This window comes from Odocoileus virginianus, chromosome 17, assembly GCF_023699985.2.
Source record: "Odocoileus virginianus isolate 20LAN1187 ecotype Illinois chromosome 17, Ovbor_1.2, whole genome shotgun sequence".
Lineage (NCBI taxonomy): Eukaryota > Metazoa > Chordata > Mammalia > Artiodactyla > Cervidae > Odocoileus > Odocoileus virginianus.
In genome coordinates, this window is record NC_069690.1 from 53260831 (window position 1) to 53286218 (window position 25388).

Below are 25388 nucleotides of genomic sequence, written 5' to 3' on the forward strand. Positions count from 1 at the left end.
CAGTTCACGTTTGTTGTCTGATGACCGTGGTCCCTGCCCATGCTGTCCAGGTGGCCACCAGAAAGCTCCCATTTTATCAAATAAAACCTTTAAAGAGCTCACGTATTCCTTGCTTTAGAAGTAAAATTTGAGACAGGTGTCATAACCACCTCTTAATAACACAAGCACCAAGGACGTTCAGGACAAGCCAAGGACGTTCAGGAAGCCACAGCCTCAAGTTTTCAAGGTGTTGGGCGCCTGTGGCGGAAAGACTCCTGTTGCTAACAGCCCACCCCGTCAGGGACCCTGCGCCCCTTTCAGGAGCCGAGCGCTGTGCACAGCAGTGGAGGGCTTCCCTGAGCCCAGAAGGGCCGCTTAAGCATGTCTTTCCTCCGTAAAGCCGTCTTGCTCGTCCACCTTTCTTCTCGGGAACTGTCAGTGCAGTTTCTGAGCTCTTTGCACCTGTACTCAGTGACTTCCTTCAAGCTCAGTGCTGCCACCTGCTGAGTTGGTTTTAAGAAGTGTTTTGCTTTAACTCCGATGATAGGAGGACGAGGCTCCCATTTGTTCATTTAACAGGTCTTCGTAGAGCATCTTCGGATGCCAGTGAGGACCTTGAGAACTCAGCAGAGAGCAGGACGGGTGGGGCCTTGCTTGAGCTGATGTTCAAGGCAGAGAGCATGATGGTGGGCCATTCCCACTGAACCAGATCATGCTGTTTTTCTGAGCGTTTGTAAAGGGGGCGTTTGTCATTTCTCCAGGTGATAGAGAAGCCTTTTGGGGGTGATGGGGTGCCTGAGCCTTTACTTATTGTCCATATGTGTCCTTTTCTTTTGAGACCTTTTCCGCATGTGTAGAACTGAAATCCCTGATTAGAAAACACAACTTTAAATTCTTCCTGGTTACGGGAGAATTGTTGGAAGTGCATCCAATCCCTCCTTTTCTCACCTTACTTCCTATCCTACCTTTTGTAGTCTTCAGATGTCACATAGGATTTCAGGTTTTTTTTTATTTGGCACAGTCCATGGATGTAGAAGCATTCTGTAGGTTGGGGCTTTTTTTTTTTAATGTCTTCAGAATTAGGTTAATAGGGCTTCCTGTCGTCGCTGGCAGTCGTCATTCTGATGGAGGGTCTCAGGGCGCTCTCCACCCGCCGGGGAGTCGAGTTGTGCTGCAGTCATGGCCTCCTCAGTCTGGGAGGGCGTGGCTGAGACACGAGTTCTCCAGGGGTCCTGCTTGATGGGCAGGTGGCCCCTGGGCAGCCAGGACAGAGCCCTCCGGCCGGGTCTCACATGCATCCTCTGCCCCTCCCCAGGTTTGGAAATGATGTACAGCACTTCAAGGTGCTCCGAGATGGGGCTGGCAAGTATTTCCTCTGGGTGGTCAAGTTCAACTCTTTGAATGAGCTGGTAGATTATCACAGATCTACATCCGTCTCCAGAAACCAGCAGATATTTCTCCGGGACATAGAGCAGGTGCCGCAGGTAAGCCTCCAAGGAGAGCTTGGGATCACCCTTAGCAATGAAGAATAGCTCCTTAGGCAAGCGGGTGTTGTTTTTTTTAAAGGGTTACTTCAGGGCCTTCTGTGCTCATTATTAATTCATGTTAAAGATTTGGGTTTGAAACAGAGTTTTGCATTTCCCAGAGGCTGCTTCTGTGAAGCAGTGTGCTGCAGAAGTTACCCTGTGTCTCTAGGATGAGGGTCTTTAACACACCCTCACACACACTTTGCCTGGAAGTAGACTGTGAGGAAAGTCACAGCTGTAAGGGGGTGGGGTCCACACTCACGGCTGAATTCCTGTGCCTCACGCACTGGCTAGCACCAGCCTGTTGTGGACAAGCTTTACCCTTTCGACTTTTCCTAAGTGACACTATGATGGGAACCGAAACATTTCCTCATCTGGGATTGTAAGCAAAGCTCCAGGGGCTGTTTCTGCAGTTCTTTGCCGAAGCAGTACCTGCTGCTGGATGCTGGGGCAAGGTTGCCCACGACAGTGGGGACCCTGCGGTGGTTTCCTTCGTTGGTGAAAGATTACTCGACACCCCCTAGAGCAAACTCCGTAAGAATTTGTGGAGCGGGGAGGAGAAGTGAGGGGTTGTTTTAGAAGATGAGAAGAGGCTGGCCCACATTCGTTTCCCCATCATTGGTCTGCTTCCAGGGGCCTGGCCATGGTCAAGGGTGCAATGTGTGTTTTCTCCCTGCCCTCTTCTGCAGCAGCCAACATACGTCCAAGCCCTCTTTGACTTTGACCCCCAAGAGGATGGAGAGCTGGGATTCCGTCGGGGAGACTTTATCCACGTCATGGATAACTCAGACCCCAACTGGTGGAAAGGGGCTTGCCACGGGCAGACCGGCATGTTCCCACGCAATTACGTCACCCCCGTGAACCGGAACGTCTAAGAGTCAAGAGATTATTTAAAGAAAGCGAAAAATTTTAAACACACACAAAAGAATTAAACCCACGAGCTGCCTCTATCAGCAGCCTGTGAGGGAGCTCAGAACACCTGGCCGGGCTGCCTGGTGACCGGCTCACTTTGGTTGGAACTCTTGGGGGTGGGAGGGGGAGTTGGATATAACAATGCCAAAACTTACCTATAAATTAAGAAAAGAGTTTTTATTACAGATTTTCACTGCTGCTCCTGTTCTTCCTCCTCTGTCCTTTTTTCATCCTTTTTCCTCTTCTGTCCATCAGTGCATGACATTTACTGCCACATATAGTCCTAGCTGATGCCAATAATAAAAGAAAAGAAACCACGTGGGCTGATATTTTCTCTATGCAAAATGTCTGTTTTAGTCGGGAAGACAGAACAGCCGCTCCTGTGTTCTGCATTTTATATACACTCATGGGAGCAGGTGGCCGCTGCCCTTCAGCTTTTGCTGGAGGAGGGAGGGTGTGAGTGGGGGTGACAGGAGGGGTTGGTGCCCCCAAGGCTTCCTTCGAGCCAGGCCCCAAACCTGTGTCTTTTCTACATCCATTTCCCTTTCAAGTGGTGTTCCTGAGCATGCTGTTTTTCATAGTGCCTTCTGCCTTATTTCGAGGGTTGCTTCTGAGTGGTGTTTTTTTTCCTTGTTTGTTTTGTTTTAAAAATAAGTTAAAGACAGTCAGCCAATTTGTCTCCTACTCTGTGTAAATATTTCCCCCCAGGGCGGGGAGGACAGGGTAGAGAAGAGGAGACAAGCGAGAGGAGGATGTGGGCGTCCTGCCTGTGGGCAGCCAGAGTCTTTAAGGTTCAGCTTTAACATTTGTAGCCCATGGAGGTTAAGGGAGCTGGGGCACAGTGGAACCAGGTTACCGCCCTCCCCACGTCTGACTGCATCTGGCTGAGGCGGGGAGGCAGGGGCTGGGTCCTTGACCTTGCAGTCTCGGGTGTTATCTGTCCGCTCCTTAGTCCCAGACACCCACAGTAACCAGTCTCTGGAGCCAACCAGTTTCAAGTGCAGGAAAGTCCAAGGAGTTTAAACTGTATCAGGTTCTACCATGTTCTACACTGGGGGAAAAGCGTTTCGCTTCATCTTTCTGGCTCTGAAAGCTGGGGGTATCCATTCATGGCTCTCACCTGTATGTCCCCTGCCTGACCCACCCGGGTGAGCTTCAGGCCGCATTCGGGAAGCTGCTGGGTGGTTTTTCATTTCTGCATTCACAGCGGGCTGTGTTCGTGGCTGCTCTACCTGGCCCCCCGAAAAGGAAGTGTCTCTGTGACGCAGGGGCAGGCGGCAAGAAGGCTGGAACTAGGAAGGCCGAGTCCGTGGCAGAGCTCTGTCCGTCCACCTCCTGCCGGCTTCCTGTCCGTCGTCGTGATGCGCGTGAGCATCCTCTCCCCACCCGCCCCCTCCCCACAACAGAGACAGATCCGTTGGGGGTTGGTGGCGGCCCTCAGCTCCTGAAGTGGTCAGTCAGCATCTCCGCTGGACTCTGGTCATGGACTGGACTTGGCCTGGAGCGCCTGGGGCCCAGGAGGCGCTGCACTTCTGGACAGAGCATCTGCCACTCTCCACTCGCTTCTCTCCTGATAATACGAGGAATCTCTGGCATTCTACACCTGGACCATTTGATTGTTTTATTTTGGAATTGGTGTATATCATGCAGCCTTGCAGAACTAAGTTTTGTGTGTATATATTTAAAAGAAAATCAGTGTTTAAAAAGACCTATGTACTTAATCCTTTAACTCTGCGGATAGCATTTGGTAGGTAGTGATTAACTGTGAATAATAAACATACAATGAACTCTTCACTGTATATTTTTTCTTTTTTTATACTCCTTTGCCTTAAAGTAAAAAACCTAGAGACTGTCAGGGGCTGGGGATGCTTGTGTTCTTATTTCCAACTCGCCTCACTCTAGGGAGCCACATGGGTCTCGTGAGCCCGGGGAGGACCGATGCCCACGTCATGTTGGTCAGAACCCCTGGGAACAGGTTCCTAGTGTGAGTCGCAGGCCCCACCCTCAGCTCCACCATTGAGGGCACCCGCAGACAATGCCTGATGTTTCTGACAGAAGGCACGGGCCACACTTTAAAAACCAGTCCAGACCTAGCACTTAGGACCAAGTGTGGCCGGCCTGATTCTCGTCCTGCCCCCCACCGCCACAAAGGACAGACGGACAGAAGGAGCCGTGTGGAAGGAGTCTCGGTGGCTCAGTGGGCCTCTTCAGGGTGACCCTGGGCCTGCTGCCACCCACAGCACTGGCAACAGGAGGTGAAGCAGGACTTGTTTAGAGGGAAAACAGAACACCAAACCTGAGCAGTTTCCACTTGTGTCCTTGGAGCCCAGTACACCGTCTTGCTTGTGGCTGGCCTGCTGGGGGCCAAGGGGCTCAGGGTCCACCCAGGCTGTCTCCTCCAAAGCTGATCCAAAATGGGGCTGTTGGAGTGAAAACTTGCAGGCTCCGTGAGGTTCTTTTTGCCCCCTTGACTCATGGCTTCAGAATAGCCTCAGAATTAATAGGAAAATGACTGCTTTTGCACTAGTCCGGTCACAAGTTTCTTGGTGGCTGTGTCCCCCTCCTCCGACCCTGGTTCTGTCATTCCTGTGCGGGGGGTGCCTCTGGGGAGACTCGGCCGTGGGACAGCTCAGCTGGCTTTGACAACCGAAAGCTCTGCTGGATGAGTGGGCTCCGCCCCATTCTCTTCTGAGCAGCCCTCCTGACACTTCTTGCCCAGTGCCCTGAGCTTCTAACAGGAGCTCAGTTTATACTTGACTGTGGAGGGGGTGGCAGTGAGAGCACCTGCCTGGCCCTCCCAGGCAGCCTGCAGCTCGAGGGAGCAGGTTGGAAGGAGAAAGGGCATGGACCCGTGTCTGCCTTTCCTCAACACTCATCCCTCTGAGAGCTGACCTTCAAGTAGGACGTCTTGCTTTCCCAAACAAGCGAACCAGCGAACCTGAATTGACAGGGAAATTCTCCAGGTTCCTTCTAAGCCCTGTCTTCACAGAATAGCACAGAGAGTTTACCTGTGTTCCTTTGGGGGCTTCTTAGACCAGGGCTGGGGAGTTACAGACCCCTCCCTCCACCCAAATCCCCAGATGGGGCCCGATGAAGCAGGGCTCTAAAAAGAGCTGGAAGTGGGCAGCTCCGGAAGGTCGGGGTTTGGGGATTTTTATGTTTCCAAGGATAGCTTTCCCGAGATTCAGTTCACTATGTGGAAGTCATCTATTTATTTATTTGGTCATGCCATGCAGATTGTGGGGTCTTAGTTCCCAGACCAGGGATCCAACCCATGCCCCCTGATGTGGAAGGTTGGAGTCCTAACCAGTGGACTGCTGGGGAAGTTCCACAAGTTACCTACTTAATGTAGACCATTCGGGGGCTTCCAATGCAGGGGCTGGGGGTTTGGTCCCCAGTGGGGGAACTGACATCCCACATGGTGCAGGATGTGGCCAAAAATTAAAATGGGGTGGGGGCAGGGAACTCTTTAATAAAGTAGACCATTCAACAGTGTTCAGTAGTATTCACAGATGATGCAATCAACTTTAGAGCTTTTTCATTATCCCCCAAAGAAACCATATATCTATCATCTGTTACTTGCCATTTCCTCCCAATCCCTCCCAGGCCCTGGCAACCGCTAATCTGCCTTCTGTCTCTATGGATTTACCTATTGTAGACATTTTACATAAGTGACATCATATAATATCTGGTCTTTTGTGGCGGGCTTCTTTCACTCAGCGTCATGTTTCCAGGGCTCATCCCTGGGGTGACATGTATCAGGACGTCATTCCTTACAGCCATTAACACACTGGTGTGGAGACACCACGTCTTTTTTATCCATTCTTACAGTGATGGGTGGCTTCTTACCGGGCTCAGTGGTAAAGAATTCACCTGCCGTACAGGAGAGGAGGGTCTGATCCCTGGGTCGGGAAGATCCCCTGGAAAAGGGAATGCCGACCCACTCCAGTAGTCTTGCCAGGGAAATCCCATGGACAGAGAAGCCTGGCGGGGCTCCAGTCCATGGGGTCGCAAAGAGTGGAACACAGCTTAGCGAGTAAACAGCAACAATGATGGGCGTACGGGCTGTGTCCGCTGTTGAGCTGTCCTGGACGATGCTGCTGTGAACATCCACGTGTCACGGCGGACGAGGACGAGCCCTGAAGGACTTGAGGCAGGGGCGCAGACAGGCCTTTTGGGCTGGAACAGTGAAGGACGGGGACCACGGAGGAGACCCCTTGGTGAGCAGTGGTCCTGGTGAGCGGGAGGGGCCGCGGGGGGAGCCAACAGCAGCTGGTTGGTCTGAGCCACATGTGGGAGGACGGGTTGAGGGGTCGAGGAAGAGGAGAGGTGGGGGTGACCATGGGGATCCTTCTTGAGCAGCAGGGGCTGAGGTTGCTGTCGCTTGAGACGGAGCAGGGGTGCGATGGGGAGGCCGGGTAGACAGTTGCGTGTGAGGTGCCTGTGGCCAGAAGTCTGGAGCAGAGAAAGCGTTCCCTTCTCCCTTGAGAGATGGATCAGGGTCAGAGGTGTGGAGGTGGCCCTGGAGTCCCCGCCCTGGGCGAGACCTCGCCTGCTCTCCAAGAAAGCCAAGCCCTGAGGCCTGGATGAGGAAGCAGCGAAGGAGAGGAGGCGGTGGCCGGAGAGGCGGGAGGCAGACCGGCCTGCATCCAGGAGCTGGCCCCTGGGCCCATCCGCCCCCAGGCCCCCTGACCCCCATCCTGTCTCTTTCCCAGCCCATCCCGATGGTCCCCAGACTGCCCATCACGCCTTTTCCCCTCTGCCGAAAGACCTTCCCCGGTTGCCAGGTTGCTGAGAGGACAAAGTGCAGCCTCCTGACCCACCCGTGTGCTGAGAGGTCAGAGTGAGCTCGGAGTTACAAGACCCAGGGCTTGGTTCCAGGCTGTGTGGCCTTGGGCAGTCTTTCACCTCGGATCCCTTCATTCATCTGCTTAGAAACAAGCCCTGTCACCAGGCTGCCCTGAGGGGTTGCATCTGTAGATACCTAAGAGACCCTCAAAGCGTGATGGGGGACGTCTCTGGCGGTCCTGTGGTAAAGGTAACCGGGAAAAAAGTATGATGGGACTGGTACTGATGGTGGCCTTGGTGTTCAAAGCCTTTTACAGACAGCCTGGTCCAGTCCTCCAGCCCTTTGGCCCGCTGAGTCCCTTCTGAGCATCCCTGGCTTTGCCAACATCCACCTTTCTCTCTGATCTGAAGCCAAGGTCTCTCCTCTCTGCTTGTCCGCTTACCCCCAACCCTACACACCCCACCCTCTGAGATTTCCTGACCGGCGCCCAGTGAATGCTGGCCCCAGCCCCGTCTCAGAACCCCAAACGCAGGCGTGCCCCTTGACCCGTCCTGTGACACCACCCCACCCGCCGCCTCCAAGCCCCGGGCCCTGCTTCCTGGGGCTCTTGTCTACAGCTGGGAGCGGTGGTGCCACAGAGGAACCCAGATGCTGGGGTGGCCTCGGCCAGGTCGCCTCCTGTGTCTGGGGAGTGAGTAACCAGGTCGGTAACCTTAAACAAGTTACCTTTCTAAGCCTCAGGTCAAGAAACAAGTCGATAGAAAGTGAGGATTGCACGTGGGAATGTGTGTTGCTCACTGCTGGCTCCCACACCTGGCAATTCATTCAGGATCCAGCCCACTCCTGCTCAGCCCTGTGCCCACCCACAACTCTTGTTCTTACTGAGGGCCAAGGGATTCATCCACTACTTTAATGTTTTTAATATTTAAGTCTTTGATCCATGTGAAGGCTGTGATCAGTGAGAGCTTGGGTCCATCTCTCTCTGTTGCCAGATAGCTACCTAGTTGCTCAGATAGCATTTATTAAAAGAGCTATTGTCAGCTCTCAGATTTGAGAGAATGCATTTTTAAAAAGCCAAAAACTTATTTTGTATCGGGGCATAGCCGATTAACAATGTTGTGATCCTTCCAAGTGAACAGCGAAGGGACTCAGGATTACATATACATGTATCCATTTCCCCAAAACTCCCCTCCCATCCAGGCTGCCCCATAGCCTTCAGCGGAGTAAGGCTGTTTTGTGCTGAGTTTCGCTGTGACAGGGTCTGGTTCCTCAGCCCTTGCGAGGCGTGGGGGGCTGCTTCCTGAGGCTCCCCAGAGGTTAGGACCCCTGATGGGGTTGTTCCTCCCCCATCACTCTCCCGTGTCGCCTTGTCCCAGCTCTTCTTGCTTGTTTACATTTTTAACAAACTTTAGAATCAGCTTGTCTAGTTCCAGAAAAAAAAAAGATGCCTCTGGGTGTTTTTATTTGGACCCTGTTAGATTTATAAGCTGCCTTCTGAGGAACTGACATCTTTATGACATTGAGCCTTCCTGTCCAAGGACACAGCGTGTCTCTGCAGTTTCATGTCCCCTGGGAAAGTTTCAAAGTTTTCTTCCTGGAGGTTTTGTACATTTCTTGTCCTGTTTATTCCCAGATATTAATATTTCATCTGTTTTGTGGATTTTTTTTTTTTGCATGTACTAAGTCGCTTCAGTCGTGTCCGACTCTGTGCAACCCTATGGACTGTAGCCCACCAGGCTCCTCTGTCCACAGGATTCTCCAGGCGGGAACACTGGAGTGGGTGGCCATGCCCCCTCCAGGGGATCTTCCTGACCCAGGGATGGAACCTGCGTTTCTTACGTCTCCTGTACTGGCACGGAGGCTCTTTACCACTAGCGCCACCTGAACAGCCCATTTTATTTTTTTACTGTCTTGTTTTTTAAACGTATTTGTTTTTATTTTGGCTGCACTGCATAGCTTGCAGGAGCTCGTTAGTTCCCTGACCAGGGATGGAACTCGGGCCTCTGCAATGAGAGCAAATCCCATCCACTAGGCCAGCAGGGAACTCCCAGTGTTTTACTGATTTTTTTTTTTTTTTTTTTTTAAAGATGAGGAAGCAGGAGAGAGCACAGGAAAGGTTCTTTCTTTTTCTTTTTTTAATATTTATATATTTCTCGGACTGTGCAGGGTCTTAGGTGTGGCTCATAGGATCTTTCAGTTGTGGCATGTGGAATCTAGTTCCCTGACCAGGGATGGAACCCAGGCCCTTTGCGTTGGGAGCGCAGAGTCTTAGCCACTGGACCACTGGGGAAGTCCCTTACTGATACTTTAAATCAGCCATCTTTTCCATCCTTTCATCTCACTGGTGTTTGTCTACATATGGGAAGGTATCCATTTCTCTAGACAAATGTTGATCTCATTTCCCTGCTGAATTATTGGATGGTTTGAAGTTTCCATCCTAAAGGAAATCAGTCCTGAATATTCTTTGGAAGGACTGATGCCGAAGCTGAAGCTCCAATACTTTGGCCACCTGATGTGAAGAACTGACTCATTTGAAAAGACCCTGATGCTGGGAAAGATCGAAGGTGGGAGGAGAAGGGGATGACAGAGGATGAGATGGTTGGATGGCATCACTGACTCAATGGAAATGAGTTTGAGTAAACTCCGGGAGCTGGTGATGGACGGGGGGGGGTGGGGGGGGGGTGGGCCTGGCGTGCTGCAGTCCATGAGGTTGCAAAGCGTTGGACATGACTGAGCGACTGAAGTGAACTGAACTGAAGTTGTTTGGCAGTTGATCTCACACACAATACTGTGTTTAAATCTCCCATTTAAACCCCTCGAGCAGGCAAGCTCCAAGAAGGCTTTTCCACTGCTTTCAGAGCCCCCTGCACCAGAACCAAGCAGACAAAATTAGTTTAGGGAGCAAATACTGAGGCTAAGAGTTGGAGGGGACTTCCCTGGTCATCCGGGCTTCTCTTGTGACTCAGCTGGTAAAGAATCTGCCTGCAGTGCAGGAGACCTGAGTTTGATCCCTGGGTTGGAAAGATCCCCTGGAGAAGGGAATGGATACCCACTTCAGTATTCTGGCCTGGGGAATTCCATGGACTGTATAGTCCATGGGGTCGCAAAGAGTCAGACACAACTGAGCGACTTTCACTTCACTTCACTTCCCTGGTGGTCCAGTGGCTAAGACTTTGCATTCCCAATGTAGGGGGAATGGGTTTGATCCCTGGTCGGGGAACTGGATGCCACATGCCACAAGTAAGAGCCTGAAAGCCACAATTAAAGATACCACGTGCTAAAATGAAGATGGAAGATCCCATGTGCTGCGGCTAAGACGCGGCACAGTCAAATAAATAAATAAACGTTAAAAAACATAAAAAAGAGCTGACGGTGCTCTCTTAGATGAGATGCTTTATGACTCCCATAATGAAATTTGTTTAAATCTGCTCAAACATCTTGTGTGAACACAATTCAAAATATTTTGTTCTGAATAAAGGATGTAAGTCCTTTTGTAAACACTTCCTGACCATAAACACTTTGGGAGCCCAAGAAAACTAACCCACAGGAGCGTTTATGTTTCTCAGGACAAAACGTCACATCTGTCAGGATGGCTTTAAAAAAAAAAAAAAAGGCGAAAAACAAGTATTGATGAGAAGGCAGAGAAAAGGAAACTTGTACACTGTTGGTGGGAACGTGAATTGGTGCAGCTGCTATGGAAAATAGCATGTAGGTTCCTCAAGAAATTAAAAATAGCCTCCCAGGCAGGTAAAATTCAGCCAGCCATTCAAGGCAATGGGCTCTCCTTTCTAGAACCATGGCCCGGTTTGTCCATAATCTTGCCGAGAAGCCCTGCCATTGGTCGACGCTGCTGTGACTTAAAGCCCCAACTGGCCATATTTTGAAAACAGTTGAGCAGGTTCCTCCCACTCCTGCTGAGGTCCCTACAGCTAAGCAGAGCTTGGAACAAACTGTCCATATTGCTCAAACTGGTAACTGCAAACAGCTCACAGTTTAGGAAGCTCAGTTGAACGGCTTGGTGGCCACTGAGCTGTGGATGTGGTTTTATGTTGGCAAGATCCTGGGCAAGAGTGGCATCATCAACTGTGATGTTTGAAGACCAGTCTTTAACATGTAACTATATCTGCTTTATTGTTTGAGTGTTCCAGGACCACGTGGAGCAGACTGGTATTTGAGTAAAATAAGATAGTGTGTCAAAAAAATTAAAAATAGAACAATCAGATGATCCAGCCCTCCCACTTTCGGCTTATTCCAAATAACTGAAATCCAGATCTGAAAGGGATATTAGCATTCCGAAGTTTATTGCAACACTGTTCACAATAGCCAAGATGTAGAAAAACCCAAATGTCTGCCAAAAGATGAATGGATGGCACTTCCCTGATGGTCCAGTGATCAAGAATCCATGTTCCAATGCAGGGTACATGGGTTTGATCCCTGGTCGGAGAACTAAGATCCCATATACCACAGGGCAACTAAGCCCACGTACCACAGCTAGAGAAGCCTGCATACGGCAGTGAAGACCCAGCACAACTGACAACAAAAAAACCAAACCCTCCAAAAGATGTTAGACTAATTATACAAGAAAAAAAAAACCAGATGAATGGATAAAGAAGATCTCTCTCTCTCTCTCACACACACACACAGAGGGGAATACTATTCAGCCTTAACAAGAAGGAAATTCTGCAACATGCAACAACATGAATTAACACTGTACGAGGTATCTAAAGTAGTCACGTTCATAGAATCAGAGAATGGAATGGTGGTCACCAGGGGCTGGGGAAGGGGGAAATGGGGAGTTATTGATCAATGGGCAGAAAGTCTCAGGTCACCAACATGAAGAAGTCCTAGAACTCTGCTGTACAACGTTGTCCAATCACGTGTTAAGCACATAAAAGTTTAAGAGGGTATCTCTCGTGCTGTGTTCTTACCACAATAAAATTTTAAAAATTAAAAAATATAAAGAAACATCACTGGCTGTAATAGCTGGTTCTGGAACCTCATGGGCGAGGGATAGTGGGTATTAGCCAAGTGAAGAGAAACACAAATAATCTTTGCAAAGCTCCACCAGGATTCTGGTGCCTGAGGAGCCCTGCTCCGGCCCAGCCTCCCCCTTTGCTGGGATGCACGGGGAACAGATGCCCAGAGGGTCTTGCTGGAGCCCTTAGAATCTCAGCCCTCTTGTGAACAGTCACCCTGTTCCAGCTCTGGCGAGGACCAGACCAGCAAAAATACTGCCCTCCTGCATGCCATGTGCACCCCTCACCCTGAGAGTTAAAAATGAGAAGACAAATGAATATTTTATTTTATGTTTTATTTTTGGCCGTGCCCTGTGGCACACAGGATCTGAGTTACCCAATGAGGGAGTCTTTATATATATATATTATGTATTTACTGGTCTTCATTGCCGCATGTGGGCTTTTGCTAATTGTGGAGAGCAGGGGCTACTCTTCATTGCCGCGGCTTCTGTTATTTCAGAGCACAGGTTCTGGGTGCAGAGTCTCCAGTAGTTTTAGCTTGCGGACTCTAGGGCGAGTGGTTGTGGTGCACAGGCTTACCTGTTCCATGGCATGTGGAATCCTCCCGGACCAGGGATCGAACCTGTGACCTCTGCATTAGTAGCCAGGTTCTTTATCCACTGAACAACCAGGGAAGTCCCCAAATGCTTGTTTTATAAGTTACTGTTTTCCCTCCCAACCCTTGCTTTCTTTCCTGGCCTGAGGAGCTGGTCTCAACAGGAGAAAAAGGTGGTTGAACATCCTTCTCCTTCCACCCTCTACTCTGAGACTCCTGAGGCAGGAGAAAGCAAGTGAAAAGCTCTGAAGCCTGTCTCAGTCAGCTCTGGCTGCTGTAACAAAATGCCAGAGACCAGGGAGTCCAAGATCATGGTGCCCACAGACTCGGATCTTTATGGAGACTCCCACAAGTGGAGAGAGACAGTGAGACACAGACAGAGAGGCTCTGGAAATCAAGATGCTAATTCACCGTGAGAACCCCACCCTCATGACCTCATCTACATCTGATTCCAGCCCAGGCCCCACCTCCTAATACCCTCGCCTTGGGGATTAGGGCTTAAGCATATGATCTGGGGGGACGCCAACGTTCAGTCCGGGCTTCCCTAGTAATTCAGTTGGTAAAGAATCTGCCTGCAATGCAGGAGACCCCGGTTGATTCCTGGGTCCAGAAGATCCGCTGGAGAAGGGATAGGCTACCCACTCCGGTATTCTGGCCTGGAGAATTCCATGGACTGTATAGTCCATGGGGTCGCAAAGAGTCAGACACGACTGAGCGACTTTCACTCAACGTGCAATCTGGGACAAAGTTTGTAGTCATAGCTTCAGACCCTACTAGTTGTGTAACTTTGGATGACTTACCCAACGCCTCTGAGCTTGCTTCCTCACCAGTAGGAAGGCACGGCACACAGTGTCTGCTCCTAAGTTTTCGGGGAGAAGTGACTCATATGTGAAATACCATGCACAATGCCAGCAGTCTCACTCAATACCTGTTTCTCTTCATCTGTCCATCAGTGGCAGAGAGGCTGTCTATAAGCCATTTTCCCCTCTTCCTTCTACCCAAGAGGAATGCTCGATTTTTAGCCCATACCCAGTTATGCAGAGTAAGTACCATTTGTCCCTGCCACTCTAGCATTTAGGTGTGGCCATGTGACTATGTTCTGACCAACAGGGTCCAAATAAGTCTCCCCTGGCAGCTCCAGGCATACTCCCCAGGACCCCTTTCTCCTTCCATCCATCCTCCATCCTCTTGCTGGAATTCCATCTGCTGGCCTGGGTCAGACAGTGAGGCCCACACCCTAGAAGGATGGCATGGTAAACTGGGAGAGTCTGTGCCCCTGGGAAGTTTGTGCGGACAGCTGCCAGACCAGACCTGGACAGGACTTTGGTGAATCAAGCCACTGGACTTTGATGAATTTAAAGCACAATTATCGTGGAGCCCTGTCACTTTCCCAGCCTCTGAATATTACCCTGTACCTTGTTGTTCAGGACTGTCTACCAAGTGGCCAGTCTCCACACTTCCTGACATCTGTTTTTCTCCAGAATTTAAGCTACCTCAGAAGCAGGTGTCTCTCCCTCCAAAGTGAGCCAAAGAAAAGCATCCAAAGATGCCCCCACAGTCTTTCTCTCTTTGACTCTCCCACACGTCTAATCCTCCTCCACGCCCACATCACCTGTCTATAAATACCTTCCGGGGGTGGAGGCAGTCGTGGAAAGGGGAAGTCATTTCACTCGGAGCCCGGCCGAGTCTCATTTCTTCCCTTGCTGCTCTCACAGCATCTACTGAGCATTTTGAACATGGACCCGTGCCAAGCGCTGGAGACAGAGACAGAATAAGAAAGTTATCAAACACCGACCTCCGCTCCAGACCTGCGGAGGATACTGAACAATGATCTATCCCAGGACAGGGGAGGGGGCAAGGAGATGAGAGGGACCACAGACCTTGACCGGTCAAGAAGGGCTTCAGAGAGACGCTGGGGGAAAGAAGGGAAGATTGCACATGCCCAAGCACGTGGCATCAGAAAAGCAGACAATAATAAGTATAGGAAATGGAGCAAGGATATGGAGACACTGTTCTGGTCGCTACTGTGGCTTCCATCTTACCACTTCACCTTCTTCCCCTCCTAGCACCTGCTGACCTAATTCTACCCTCAGAGGACTGGAGGACTAGAACAGGATGTAACACCGCAAAAGACACGGGCGTTTTTGAGAATCCATGTCATAGTGTATTTGCAGAGGTCTTTCCTTTTTGTCACCAAATAATAGTCCATTGTGTAGATATACTGGGCTTCCCAGGTGGCACCAGTGGTAAAGAACCTGGCTGCCACTGTGGAGACATGAGAGATTCCGGTTGGATCCCTGGGTCGGGAAGATGCCTTGGAGGGGGAAACGGCAGCCCACTCCAGGATTCTTGCCTGGAGAATCCCCTGGACAGAGGAGCCTGGTGGGCTACCGTCCATGGGGTCGCAAAGAGTCGGACGTGACTGAAGCGACTTCACACATGCACAGATACACTACACAGTGTGGTGCTCTATTGATGGACATCTAAACTATTTACAGTTTTGGGTGCAATGAACATTTTTATGCAAATTTTATGGTAGCCATGTTTTCATTTGTTCCTTGAATAAACACCCAGAAGTAAAACTGTTGGGTCATAGGTATAAGGTGTTCAGTTTAATAAGAAACTTCCAGGCCTTTCTTCACATGTTTGTACCATTTTACACTCCTACTGGCAATGCCTGAGAATTCCACAGTTGCTCCACAATTCTGCTAATCAGTCTTTTTAATTTTAGCCATTCTGCTGGTTGGGTGGTGGTATCTCTTCACGGTTTTAATTTGCACCTGCTTTGACTAATGATGTTGAGTGCTTCTTTGATTGCTTACTACCTATTCATATCTTTCTTTGCGAAATGTCTGTTGAAATCTCTGGCCTAATTTGTTTATGGGGTTGTTCATCTTTTTCTTGTCTACTTTACATTCAGATTTGACATTCCCAGAAGCAGTCACCCCCTCAGTCTGCTGGGATGAGACGCTGTAGAGGAAGAAGATGTGTCTGTGGTCAGCGTAGGGCCTGCCAGCCCTGCCTTCATGATAGAGCTGCATCCACCGCCTCCTTCTGTGCTTTCGGTGGTGAGTGAAGACCAGCTCCGCACAGACAGGAAGTACCTTCTCAGTGAAGCTCAGAAGTGGGTGACAGGTGAAGGGCTGTCAAACACAAAGGTGGATGATCCGGTTACAGAGCACCAGATGCTGAAAACCAGGCAGCTGGAAGCCTGGAAAACCCTCCAGCAAACTTGGACACCTTTCTCTTCGGACTGACCCTGACACTCCCTATAGCTTCTTGCTGGGCTTCCCCGACGGCTCAGCAGTAAAGAATCTTCCTGCAATGGAGGAGACGCAGGCTTGATCCCTGGGTCGGGAAGATCCCCTGGAGGAGGAAATGGCAACCCACTTCAGTATTCTTGCCTGGAAAATCCCATGGACAGAGGAACCTGATGAGCGACAGTCCATAGGGTCACAAAGAATCAGACGCGACTGAACACGCACACATAGCTTCTTGCCCTTTGGTTCTACCGAGAAGAGTAAAAGAAGAAAGGCGAAATGCATGAGAAACCAGCTCTTGAAAGTTACTGGACAGAAAAAAAAAAAAAAGAAAGTTACTGGACAGTGACTCCTCTTTTTTTTTTTTCTCTTGGTTCGTTTACTGGTGTTTTAATCATTTGCTGAGTGAATCTGAAAGGATGAAAAGGGGAACTGGATTAGAGTCGTCTCTATCTTTGGCCCCTGAAGCCTGTCAGAACTTCCAGAATCTTCCAACAGTTGATTTTCTCAAACTTAGAGTCCTATAGCTTAAAAAATAAGTACATAAGTAAACAGATAATGGAAACTCATGTCCACACAAAAACCTACACACACTTAATTATAGCAGCTTTATTGATATTTGCTAAAACATGGGAGCAGACAAGATGTCCTTCAACAGATGAATGGATAAATAAGCTGTGTGATACATCCAGACATCCAGTGGACTGTTATTCAGCTCTAACAGGAAAAGAGCTGTCAAGATATGGGAGAACCTTGGATATATATCACCAAGTGAAAAAGTCAGCTCCAAGAAGGAAGAAATTCTGATTTGTTCATTGCTATAATCCTCCACTCTGGCCATGCAGACCCTCAAAAAATTTGTGATGGGGGAAAATAAATGATGGGTGAGAGTCCCTTCCTCTCATTCTGAGTCATCAGAAAAGAGGAAAAAACAAGGACTACTTAGGATGATCAGCTAAGAAGTAGATCCCCAAGTCAGTCTCTCTCCAAATGAGGGCCACCGATCAAAATTCTCAGACCACGTGGCAGATCTGCTTGAAAGAACAAATGTCCTGAAGTGAAGGTTGCTCGGTCATGTCCGACTCTTCTCAACCCCATGGACTATATGGTCCATGGAATTCTCCAGGCCAGAATACTGAAGTGGGGAGCCTTTCCCTTCTCCAGGGGATCTTCCCAACCCAGGGATCGAACCCTGGCCTCCCACACTGCAGGTGGGCTCTTTACCATCTGAGCCACCAGGGAAGCCCAAACTGTCCTGAAGGAGAGGGTAATCTGCATTTTTATTAAGCATCCCAGGTAATGTTTGTGTCAGCTGAAGTTAAGAATGCTTGAGACGATTATTAAAAATGCAGATGATTTTAGACCTGTGGAGAGACAGCGGAATCAGCAAGGCTTGGAACACCCTGTCATTCAAGCCCTTCACCTTTTTTTTCCCTTAAATAAGAGATGAATCTTTAGAAAAATTATTTCCTTATTTATGGCCTCTCTGGGTCTTCACTGCTGCAGGGACCTCCTCTCGTTGCGGTGAGTGGGGGCTACTCTTTGGTCGCAGTATGCAGGCCTCTCGTTGCGCGGCGTCTCCTGTTGCAGAGCGTGGGCTCTGGAGCCTGCAGGTTTCAGCAGTTGCGGATCCGGGCTAAAGAGCACAGCCTCCGTAGTTGTGGCGCGTGGGCTTAGTCGCCCTGCAGCATGTGGAATCTCCCTGGCCCAAGCATTGAACCCACGTCCGGGCATGGGCAGGCGGATTCTTAACCCCTGCACCACCAGGGAAGTTCCCAACCTCTTAATCTTTATAGATGGAGAAACTGCAGCCCAGAGAAAAGAGCCTTGCCAGAGAGCCACCGCAAGTCACCTCTTGGTTCTCAGGCCTCTTTTGAATGGCATAGCCGACCAGCCCACTTGGGCAGCGGGCAGTGAGAGATTCTTTCTCCTCTGACGACAACGATCATCGGTTTAGACAGCTGATAAATACCAGCTCCATTTGGCCAAGGTCAAGGAGGTGTCTACTCCCTCCGAGGAGGCAGGGGAAGTCCAAAGGAACTTTTAATAGTCTGCTTTGGGTAAACGATGATGAAGTCAAAGAAGGATTCACTTCCCCAAGCTGACGGGAACCATTCTTTTCCGGTTTCTCTTTTCACATGATTTGATTTACTTAGTATATTTAAACTTAAAATGAAATGACCAGATTTCCAATATGCAAAAACTAGAAGCAGGGTGTAAGCCTGAGAAATCTGGCACCTGCCATTAATCTCACCTCAGCTTGGCCACCGATTTGCCATCTGACCTTGGAGGACCTTGGGTGCATCACCTAGTCCCTCCGGCCCCTGGTCGCTGGCTCTGAGTCTTTTTAGTTCTGATGCTCTGTGGTTCCCTCAATCTAACTCACTCTACAATTAGCCTGTAACCAAAAGTCCTGCTGGCTTTATCTGTTGAATGACCATTGGAAAACCTATTCTAAAATGTGGGCTTGGGACTTCCCTGGTGGTTAAGTGGTTAAGAGTTCACCTACCAATGCAGGGGACACAGGTTCCATCCATGGTCTAGGAGGATCCCACATGCCTGTGCATCCCGACTACTGAAAACCACGCTCTAGAGCCTGGAAGCCACAAGAGAAAGGACCATCATGAGAAACCTGCACATCGCAACTAGAAACTAGAGAGCAGCCTCCTGCTCGCTGCAACTACAGAAAGCCCGCACACAGCAATGAAGACCCAGCACAGCCAAAGATAAATGGAAAAAAAAAATTTTTTTTTTAACATGGGCTTGTTCTAATCCAGAAGAACAAAGTAAAACCGAAGATCTCAATAGCCAACGAGCTTATCTGGAGAGAAGTTAGTGGCCAGTCCACAAAACTGCTGGAAAACGAAGATGTAACACACACGGGGCTTTCATGGGGGAAATAAAGAATCTCTAAGCAAGGAGACAGAGGAAATGAGTGATGACAAAAGTGACCCTGAGGACACAGTGGGGGACATTTTCAAGAACAAAGTCACATTTCTGTACCAGGCTCTGCCTACTGTGGGCCACCTTAATATTTTATTCCCATGAGGACAATGCTTGTAGCACTTACGTTGAGAGGAAAAAAGCAGAAGTAAAAATTTTGTGTCCCTATGATCAACTGATTTTCAGCAAAGGTGCAAAAGGCAATTCAGTGGGGAGAAGAAATAGACTTTTCAACAAAAACCAGTGTTCCAGGTGTTGGAATAATTAAATATCCAAACGAAGGAGGCGTGCACGCGTGCTGAGTTACTCAGTCTTGTCCGACTCTTTTCGACTCCATGGAGCCCGCCAGGCTCCTCTGTCCATGGGATTTCCCAGGCAAGAATACTGCAGTGGGTTGCCATGCCTTTCTCCAGGGGATCTCTCCGACCCAGGGATCGAACCCACGTCTCTTGCGTCTCCTGCACTGGCAGGCAGATTTTTTACCACTAGCGCCACCTAGGAAGCCCTTACACCTTACACCAAAATTAACCCCAAATGTGTCAGAGACCTAGATGTGAAACCTAAAACTAGGGATTTCCCTGATGGTCCAGTGGCTAGGACTGCAAGATCTCAGTGCAGGGGGCCTGGGGTTCAATCCCTGGTCAGGGAGCTGGATTACACATGCCACAACTAGAGATCCCACGTGCTGCAACTAGGACATGGTACAGCTAAATATAAACAAATAAATATCTTTTAAAAAACCTAAAACCATAAATTTTCCACTGGAAAACACAAGAGAAAAATTCAAATCCTTAGGACAGGCAAGGAATTCTTAAGTATGATACTGAGAACATGACCCAGGATTTTCCTGGTGCTTCCAGTGCAGGGGGCAGGGGTTCCTTCCCTGGAGGAGAAGGTCCTGCATGCCACATGGTGAAAAAAAAAAAATCCATAAAAGGAAACAAATCAATAAATTGAATCCGGAATCCGGAATTCTTCCGGATTCCCCTGCTGATCCAGTAGTTAGGACATGTTGCTTTGACAGGGCAAATAGAACTAAGATCCTACATGCCTTGGGCTGTGGCCAAAAGATTAAAAAAAAAATGATGAGACACCACTCTGTATTTAGAAAAATGGTTAAATTTCTTAAAAATGACCTTACCAAGGATGTGGAGGAACTAGAATGGTCATACTGCCAGGGGAAAGTAAAATACACAACCACTTTGGGAAGCAGTTTAGCAGTATCTTAAAAGGTTAAATACATTGACCATTCTACTCCTAGGTCTGTATCCAAGAGAAATTAACACAGCTGTCCATACAAAGATATAAACGAATATGCATAGTTAAACCACACTCCTTCAGGTGGGACTCGAACCCCGTCACACCTCAGATTGGGACTTGAATCCACAATCCTTGACCAAGGAGGAGACTCAAACCCACTGTCTTTTAATCGAAATTACACAAATGGTCTGAGGGCTTCCTGAAGTTAGAGTTCTGTCTCAGTGCAGAATGAATCCGATGAGAGGTGAGAGGTGAAATTGCAGGCAATGAGGGAGTTTATTAGCATAGAATGCTTGTGACAGCTACAAGCAGGCAGGCAAGGGAGCACAGCCCCCAGAATACACTCAGACACGTTTGTATAATCAAAGAAAATGTGGGGAGGAGAGAAGACCAACTTCTTCCTCATTTTTGCGTAGACGTCAAGACCTGCATCATTAGTTCCTCCTTTAACCCTATATGTGTAATCAGAACTGTCATGGCACTATCAAAATCATATGCCTACTAGCATATGGTCCATGGAGTTGCAGAGAGTGGGCTACGAGTTTAGCAACTGAGCACACACACACAATAACATGTACTAAAGTATCTTCTCAGGTGTGGGTATAATGTCCTCTTTCACCTAGTTTTCTTTCCCCTTTCACCTCTATTCCTGTCTTGGCTACCTGCAGAAGGGCTACTCTTCAAGGACTACTAACTCCTGACTTCACGTAACAAGATATACAACCCATACCTATTTGCCTTGTGTGTTTGTAGGTTTTTTTAATTTATTTATGTGGCTGTACCAGGTCTTAGTTGTTGCACTTGGATCTGCGATTTTCCTTGAGGCATGCCAGATCTTTAGTTACATGAGAACTCTGAGCTGCGGCATGCAGGATCTAGATCCCTGACCAGGGGTCAAACCCAGGCCCCCTGCACCAGGAGCATGGAGTCCCAGCCACTGGACCGCAAGGGAAGTCCCGATTGTGTTGTGTTTTAGCTATCAGGACTTTGTGGTTTGAGTGTGTCTGGGGCTTCAATGTGCCCGGTCTTCCTTCAAGGCAGAATAGATTGTTGCTAGGTTTGTTGCTGTTGTTCAGTTGCTAAATCATTTCTGATTCTTTGCGACCCCATGGACTGCAGCACGCCAGGCTCCCCTGCCCTCCACTATCTCCCAGAGTTTGCTCAGATTCATGTCCACTGAGTCAGTGATGCCATCCAACCATCTCATCCTCTGCTGCCCGCTCCTCTTGTCCTCGATCTTTCCCAGCATGAGGGTCTCTTCGAATCAGGTGACCAAAGTATTGGAAATTCAGCATCAGTCCTTCCAATGAATATTCGGGGTTGACTTCCTTTAGGATTGACTGGTTTGATCTCCTTGCAGTCCAAGGGAACCTCAAAAGTCTTCTCTATCACCACAATTCAAAAGCATTAATTCTTTGGCACTCGGCCTTCTTTATGGTCCAACTCTCACATCCATACATGACTACTGGAAAAACAATAGCTTTGACTATATGGACCTTTGTCGGCAAAGTTATATCTCTGCTTTTTAATATGATGTCTAACTTTGTCATGACGTTTCTTCCAAGGAGCAAACATCTTCTAATATCATGGCTGCACTCACCATCTGCAGTGATTTTGGAGCTCAAGGAAATAAAATACGTCACTGCCTCCACTTTTTCCCCTTCTATTTGCCATGAAGTGATTGGATCGGATGCCATGATCTTAGTTTTCTGAAAGTTGAGTTTTAAAACAGCTTTTTCACTCTCCTCTTTCACCCTTATTCAGAGACTATTTAGTTCTTCTTCAATTTCCGCCATTAGAGTGGCATCATTTGCATATCTGAGGTTACTGATATTTCTCCTGGCAATCTTGATTCCAGCTTGTGATTCACTGAGCCCTGTATTTTGCATGATATACTCTGCATATAAGTTAAATAAGCAATGTGACAATATAGAACCTTGACATACTCCTTTCCCAGTTTTCAACAATCCATTGTTCCATTTCTGGTTCTAACTGTTGCTTCTTCACCTGCATACAGATTTCTCAGGAGGTAGGTAAAGTGGTCTGGTATTCCCATCTCTTTAAGAATTTTCCACAGTTTGTTGTGATCCACACAGTTAATGACTTTAGCGTAGTCAATGAAGCAGAAGCAGATGTTCTGGAATTCCCTTGCTTTCTCTATGATCCAACGAATGTTGGCAATTTGACCTCTGACTCTTCTGCCTTTTCTAAACCCAGCCTGTGGTTCTCAGTTCACCTACTGCTGAAGCCTAGCTTGAAGGATTTCGAGCATAACTTTGCTAGCAAGTGAAATGAGGGCAACTGTACAGCAGTTTGAAACATTCTTTGGCATTGCTCTTCTTTGGGATTAGAATGAAAACTGACCCCCTCCAGTCCTGTAGCCACTGTTGTGTTTTCCAAATTTGTTGGCATATTGAGTGCAGTACTTTAACAGCATCATCTTTTAGGAGTTGAAGTAGCTCAGCTGGAATTCCATCACCTCCACCAGTTTTGTTTGTAGTGATGTTTCCTAAGGCCCACTTGACTTCACACTACAGGATGTCTGGTTCCAGGTGAGTGACCACATCATCGTGGTTATCTGGGTCATTAAGATTTTTTTTGTATAATTTTTCACGTACTCTTGCCATCTCTTCTTAATCTCTTCTGCTTCGGTTAGGTCGTTACCAGTTCTGTCCTTTATTATGCCCGTCTTTGCATGAAATGTTCCCTTGATATCTCAAATTTTCTTGAAGACATCTCTAAGCTTTACTACTTTATTGTTTTCCTCTATTTCTTTGCATTGTTCATTTAAGAAGGCCTTCTTATTGTTCCTAGCTATTCTCTGGAACTCTGCGTTCAATTAAGTATATCTTTCCCTTTCTCCCTTGCCTTTCACTTCTCTTCTTTCCCCAACTATTTGCAAAGCCTCTTCAGACAACCTCTTCACCTACTTGCATTTCTTTTTTGCTAGGTTACTGGATTCTTTTCCTGAGAAGTTATTAGCTTACAACAGTCTCCCAAATTCCTTTAAAATTCCCTTTCTGTCTTTTATCCCCTAGAAGGATTTCGAAACTATTTCATTCTCCTACTCTGTCCCTATCAATAGCAGCTTCATTTGTAAGAACCAAAAACTGGAAGCAACCCAAGTGTCCATCAACAGGTGAATGGATTAAAAAAAAATTATTGTATACCCATACAATAGAATACTACTCAGCAATGAAAGGACATCAATTAATAAACACACAGCTTCCCTACTGATACAGTGATTAAGACTCTATCTTACAATGCAGGGGACACTGGTTCCATCCCTGGTCGCAGAAGATCCCACTTACTGCAGGGCAACTAAGCCCGTGAAAACAGCTACGGAGCCCACGTGTAGCAACTACTGGAGCCCCCACACTCTAGAGCTGGTGCTCCACAACAAGAGAAGCCACTGCAACGAGAAGCCCGAGCTACAGCTTGAGAGTGGCCACCGCTTGCCGCAACTAGGGAAAGCCCTCGGGCAGCAACAATCACCCAGCGCAACCAAAAATAAATATTTTTTTAAAAATAATAATATTAAAAAATAATACACACAAATGGATGAATCTCTAGATAATCATGATGAGGGAAAGCCAGACAAAAAGAACGTCATGTGTGATTCCATTTATATGGAAGTCTATAAAATGCAAACTAACGGAAAGCAGATCAGAGATTGCTTGGGAAGGGAGAAGAGAGGGCAAGGGCGAGGGATCGTAAAGAGGCAAGAGGATTGCTTAAGGCAATGGATGTATGCTCACTCTCTCATGGTAATGTACACCACGGGTCAAAGCATAAAATCGTTCACTTTGGAAATGTCTCACCTGTGTGTCTGTTACACCTCAATCAAGCTGTGCAGAAAGTTGTGGGGAGCCTAGAACCCTTTGTCATGCCAGAAAACAAGGAAACTAGTCAGTATGTTAAAAAGATTCAGGTTCAAAAAAAAAAAAGATTCAGGTTCCAACTTAAATAAGCGTCCACTGGCCAACGATGGGAAACTATGAGTATCAGTTAGGATAATAATTACTGTGGATGGAAATCACAGTGGATTGAAAAAGGACACACAGTAATAGTGTTCAGACTGATAGACACAAATCTATGTGTTCATAATGATAGACATAAAATATGTATTCATAATGATAATAATAAAAAGACTCATTGATCAATAACCTTTGTAAGGTATTAGGGAATCAATGAATTATTAGATTCAGTAACAGCACCACTTAGGTGCAGATATAGAGGAAAAGGAGACTGACCAGGAGTTGGTTAATTGTTGAAATTGAGTAATGACTCTATGATGGTTCATTGGGCTGTTCTCTCTACTTTTGTATATGTATGAATTTATTTGCTTGCTTACTTGCTCCCCAGGTGCCAGATCTTAGTTCACGCATGCTCCCTGCATTGGAAGCGTGTGGAGTCTTAACCACTGGGCGGCCAGGGAAGTTCCCTACAACAGTTTTACATTGTGCAATAAAAATGTTTTTAAACTCTGCATCAAAATTATTGCGCTAATGTGAAAAACACCGTTTGAAAATCGGGAAGAAAGACTGTCCTGCAAAATGCTGATGCTACTTGGGTGAGAGTGGTAGGATGAGTCATTTCCCCCTTCGTTTCTACATTGTCTGTATTGTGTCTATGTATTTTTATATTATTTTCATAATGAGCTGAGCGACTAACCCTTTCACTCATAATAAACCCTAGGGAGCAAACAAAATCTCTGTATTTTTGCCGTCCTCGTCCTGGTCTTAAAAACTCATCTGTTCTTTCCTCCAGGCTTTTGCTAAATTTCCCGCCATCTTTTCCAAGTTTAGAGTATCTGGGTACTGGAACTATGAAAGTTTTGAGGAATGCGGGTCAAGTTCACCGCGCCCTAAACTTCCGCCCGCCAGCAGTCTGACCCTAGGCACACGCCCCATTCGGCGCGGCGACCTTTACCGGCTCAGGCCGGCTTCTGGAGCCACCTCCCTCCGACACGGGGGAGACGTTTGCGCACGCGCGCGCCAAGGGCCTACATTTCCCAGTAGGCTCTGCGCCTCGCAGGGGGGCCGGCCTTCGTCTCGGAGGACTACATTACCCAGCGACCCCTTGCAATAGGCGTTGATCGGGAGACTCCAGTACAACCATTGGTTTAGCGTCTGTCCGAAGCTGTGC

The 25388-nt window shown here is 48.0% G+C and overlaps 1 protein-coding gene and 1 long non-coding RNA gene across 3 annotated transcripts in view; both read left to right on the forward strand.

Moving 5' to 3' along the window:
- GRB2 (growth factor receptor bound protein 2) overlaps positions 1-4209 on the forward strand; it is a 65748-nt gene extending 61539 nt beyond the window's left edge. For both annotated transcript variants that reach the window (XM_070479976.1, XM_070479977.1), the window contains exons 5-6: positions 1295-1463; positions 2195-4209. In XM_070479976.1, coding sequence (XP_070336077.1) covers positions 1295-1463; positions 2195-2380 — 355 coding nt within the window. In that variant the 3' untranslated portion in view covers positions 2381-4209. The remainder of the gene's footprint in view (positions 1-1294; positions 1464-2194) is intronic.
- A 2253-nt stretch (positions 4210-6462) lies between these two features.
- On the forward strand, positions 6463-19262 carry LOC139039188 (uncharacterized). The gene is made up of 2 exons (XR_011492470.1): positions 6463-6637; positions 15698-19262. It is a non-coding gene; the product is annotated as an uncharacterized lncRNA (long non-coding RNA).
- Positions 19263-25388: the final 6126 nt, after the last annotated feature.